This window comes from Semicossyphus pulcher, unplaced genomic scaffold (genome assembly GCF_022749685.1).
Source record: "Semicossyphus pulcher isolate SPU_LCO1_2020_fin unplaced genomic scaffold, fSemPul1.0.p SCAF_19, whole genome shotgun sequence".
NCBI lineage: Eukaryota > Metazoa > Chordata > Actinopteri > Labriformes > Labridae > Semicossyphus > Semicossyphus pulcher.
In genome coordinates this window covers 11370314-11373763 of record NW_027211692.1, presented here as the reverse complement: position 1 = coordinate 11373763, position 3450 = coordinate 11370314, and the positions used below count along the sequence as shown (strand labels likewise).

Genomic DNA, 3450 nt, shown 5'->3' with positions numbered 1-3450 from the left:
TAGAATTATCAAAGACTCTACCGGAAATTGAATAGCTTGTTTTCTAGAGGGTATACGAATTACAATAAAATAATACATTACCACACAAATACGGAAAGCAAAAACAGTTTTGGATAAATACTTTGACAAATATTTTATCAAAGAAGTAATGAAACCGTATTTCAATTGACTATGGAGGACACATTAGCCCGTTAAACTCTTATTTTGAAAGCCACTACAGGAAGTGGTAGGCTTCCGTAACGGTTGACTTGAGTCTATCAAAGAGAGCAACGGGCGCACGGTAGCTACTTGAACGAAAACGGGGGAAGCTTGCTTAAGAACCGGCTGGACTGTCGTCGGGAGCTCAACATGCCACAATACAAATGCTGAGTGTGGGTCGGAAACAACTGTTTTTACCTTCTCAACGGTGATAATTAACGGCCACGCCCCGTATTCACCGACCGGAGGCTGTACAAAACTGCTGGCGGAGGCGCAACGGTGAACGGTTTGAAACCCAGCAGGGCGGCTAGCGGGCTCACAGCGGAGAGGAAGCAGGAGTGTCGGCTGTTTTGGGAACCATGAGAGAGTACAAAGTAGTGGTTCTCGGGTCCGGAGGGGTCGGTAAATCCGCACTAACCGTCCAGTTCGTGACGGGATCCTTCATAGAGAAATACGACCCTACGATAGAGGATTTCTACAGGAAGGAGATCGAGGTGGACTCCTCTCCGTCCGTCCTGGAGATCCTGGACACGGCGGGGACGGAGCAGTTCGCCTCCATGCGAGACTTATACATCAAAAACGGGCAGGGCTTCATCCTTGTCTACAGCCTGGTCAACCAGCAGAGCTTCCAGGATATCAAACCGATGAGGGATCAGATCATTAGGGTGAAAAGGTACGAGAGAGTGCCGATGATTCTGGTGGGAAACAAAGTGGACCTGGAGGGGGAGAGGGAGGTCTCGTCCGGGGAGGGGAAGGCGCTCGCGGACGAGTGGAACTGCCCGTTCATGGAAACTTCAGCCAAAAATAAAACCTCGGTGGACGAGCTGTTTGCAGAGATAGTCCGACAGATGAACTATGCCTCAACACCGAATGGCGACGACCAGTGCTGTTCGTCTTGTGTCATTCTTTAAGAAAAAGGAAAACCATTACGTTTTATACCTTGCTCGGGTTTAAGTTTGCAATGGTAAGTTGAAACACCATACACTGACAATGTACAGCTGACATTAGTGATAGTTTATTAAGTGACCATTTATAAGCATTATAAACTTGTCATGGAAGTCCTTTGCTAGCACATGTCCATATATAAGTATAGTGTAGGGAGCATAAAAGCACCGGATATATGGTCAACTTAGCTACATTTAAAAGCTTAAACTTGAGGTTCTCTTTCGTAGTGTTGGTATTCACTGGTAACCTACAGTATGGCACTTGCAGTCTATTGTTTTGCTAAGCAGATTGGGGAAGTGTCTGACTCATTTGCAGAACTGGAGGAGCAAGCTATGACTAACTTGAATAGCTTCACAAAGTTAGGGCTTGAATCAGTACACCTACAGTCTTGAGTTATTTAAGCTAACTACTCAAATGGTATTTTCCAGAATGAGGTTAACAGGAGTCGGGAGATTCCAATGTTCTTGCTTGGCCTACATTCAGGGATCAGCAAGTTGTTTTTTCTTGCACTAAGCCCGAAATTAGCATCGGAAGCTCTGTTTTTCTTCTATCTCTTGTCAGAAGTTGTAGTTCATTCATGACCCTTTTTATCTCTTGTTTGTGGCAGTGTGTTGCAGCAAGTGTGTACTGTTGAGCTCTTCTTCGTGTCTCACCCTGGCCTTGGAGAAAAATACAGGGAGGAATGCTGCAGGGGGACGAGTGGAGGAGGAGGAAGAGGAGAAGGAGGAGGGGAGCAACAGAGACAGAGGGAGGGGTCCACTCTTCAGGAATTCTGCTGGGTTGGAGTATCTTTGCTGCACGATCAGTGTCCGCCATTGATGCCAACGCAGTGACGGGGAGTTTCAGCAACACCCTTCTCACCTGTTCCAACTGTACTCACAACTGGAACTAAACTCCAATGGAAAAGAAAGGAGGGCAACACTTAAAAGACACTCATAAATGGATATTTCTGTATAAGAAGAGGACAGAGAGAGTATATTTTGTTAAATAACTGCACAGTCTGGGGCGGGTAAAGATTCGAGTGATATCTCTGCCTGGAGAAATTCTCCGCAACACTCCAAACCCTATGTTTTTTTTTTTGTTCAAAGTCAAAGAGAAATTGACACCACTTTTCTGCTGGTGGAGTAAACGTGACGAGTGCCACTTTTTTCCTTCATCTCCTCCTCAGTGTGCGAGAGGACCTTAACTGAAGTGACACAGGGGACGGTGACCGGATCGCCCTTGTGTCGAGTGCCTTTCCGAAACAAATCAGCTGTTCAGATTTAGTGCCAACCAACATGTCTCACCAAAAGAACCCTTCATCACGGCAATCCAAAATATAGTGAACTGTTCTTCTGCATCATAGTGGTGGAGGCTGGAAAAAAGAAACTACAATAGGCTTTTTGTTAAAGGAATTTCTCTATGTTTTACATCGGCCTTTTTGAAGTCTAAGGTGTTCATTTTGCAATGTCTGCTTAGTCAAAGGCCAAACTTTTATCTTGAAATGCACAGGTACTGGAACACCCTAAAGACGTGACAACAACACCACCAAACGCTTACCTTCCAGTCCACCTTAAATCGAATTCTGTTTGTTATCTTTATTTTGTGGTTTTTAACAGGAAATGTGATGATGTACCGTTGACAAATCTAACCTGATTGTAAGTTGAATTTCAGATCAGCCTTTTAACAGTGGGGCTGTCTGTTTTAAAAGAAAAAAAAAAACAAGACTTTTAATACAAATTGCATTTTTAAAAAAACGAAACCAGGCTGTGTTTTCAATTTGTTGACATCTACTTGTTGCTTCGTATTACCGCGATGGCTGACTGCCAGTTTGCTGAGCCTAAACAAAGTTGTCCTGAGCAGTTTGGACAAGAGTTTATCATTGCTTCAACACCAGCTTAGTATGTTTGGAAACACATAAATAGCTGGATTACTACAAATACCCAATGTGATACAGTAGTTCAAAAAGGAAATGTTCAGTTGTGTGCATAATTTACTCCGACTTCCCCTCAAAACCCAACCTTATATGTGTTTAATAGTTGATGATAGCCCTCAGGCTAACCGTTTGTTTGTTCAGTTCTGTGTCGACAAATTTACAGGGCACCTTCAAGGAAGCTTTATTGAAAGCTCTGTAAGTTGTAGCACAGGACTGCTGCGTAGCCGTGCTCGTTTTATCCCAACTTTCTTTGTGGTATACGCTGGGACCACTTTGATGTGAAAGCTGAAAGAAAACAGACATGGTACGACTAGCTTTACACATAGATGCATAACTCCCCTTTGTCAGCGTGTTGCCGTGTTTAAATGTCGCCGGTAATCGCAGCATGGTTA

General features: G+C 44.0%; 1 protein-coding gene across 1 annotated transcript; it reads left to right on the top strand.

Moving 5' to 3' along the window:
- Positions 1-271: 271 nt before the first annotated feature.
- On the top strand, positions 272-2874 carry LOC138596967 (ras-related protein Rap-2b). Its single transcript, XM_069668459.1, has 2 exons — positions 272-1162; positions 1751-2874. The coding sequence occupies exon 1, from the start codon at positions 558-560 to the stop codon at positions 1107-1109; it is 552 nt and encodes a 183-aa protein (XP_069524560.1). The 5' UTR covers positions 272-557; the 3' UTR covers positions 1110-1162; positions 1751-2874.
- Positions 2875-3450: the final 576 nt, after the last annotated feature.

Excerpts from the sequence above, each read along its gene's own strand:
- LOC138596967 (XM_069668459.1), top strand. The coding sequence starts at position 558 with ATGAGAGAGTACAAAGTAGTGGTTCTCGGGTCCGGAGGGGTCGGTAAA.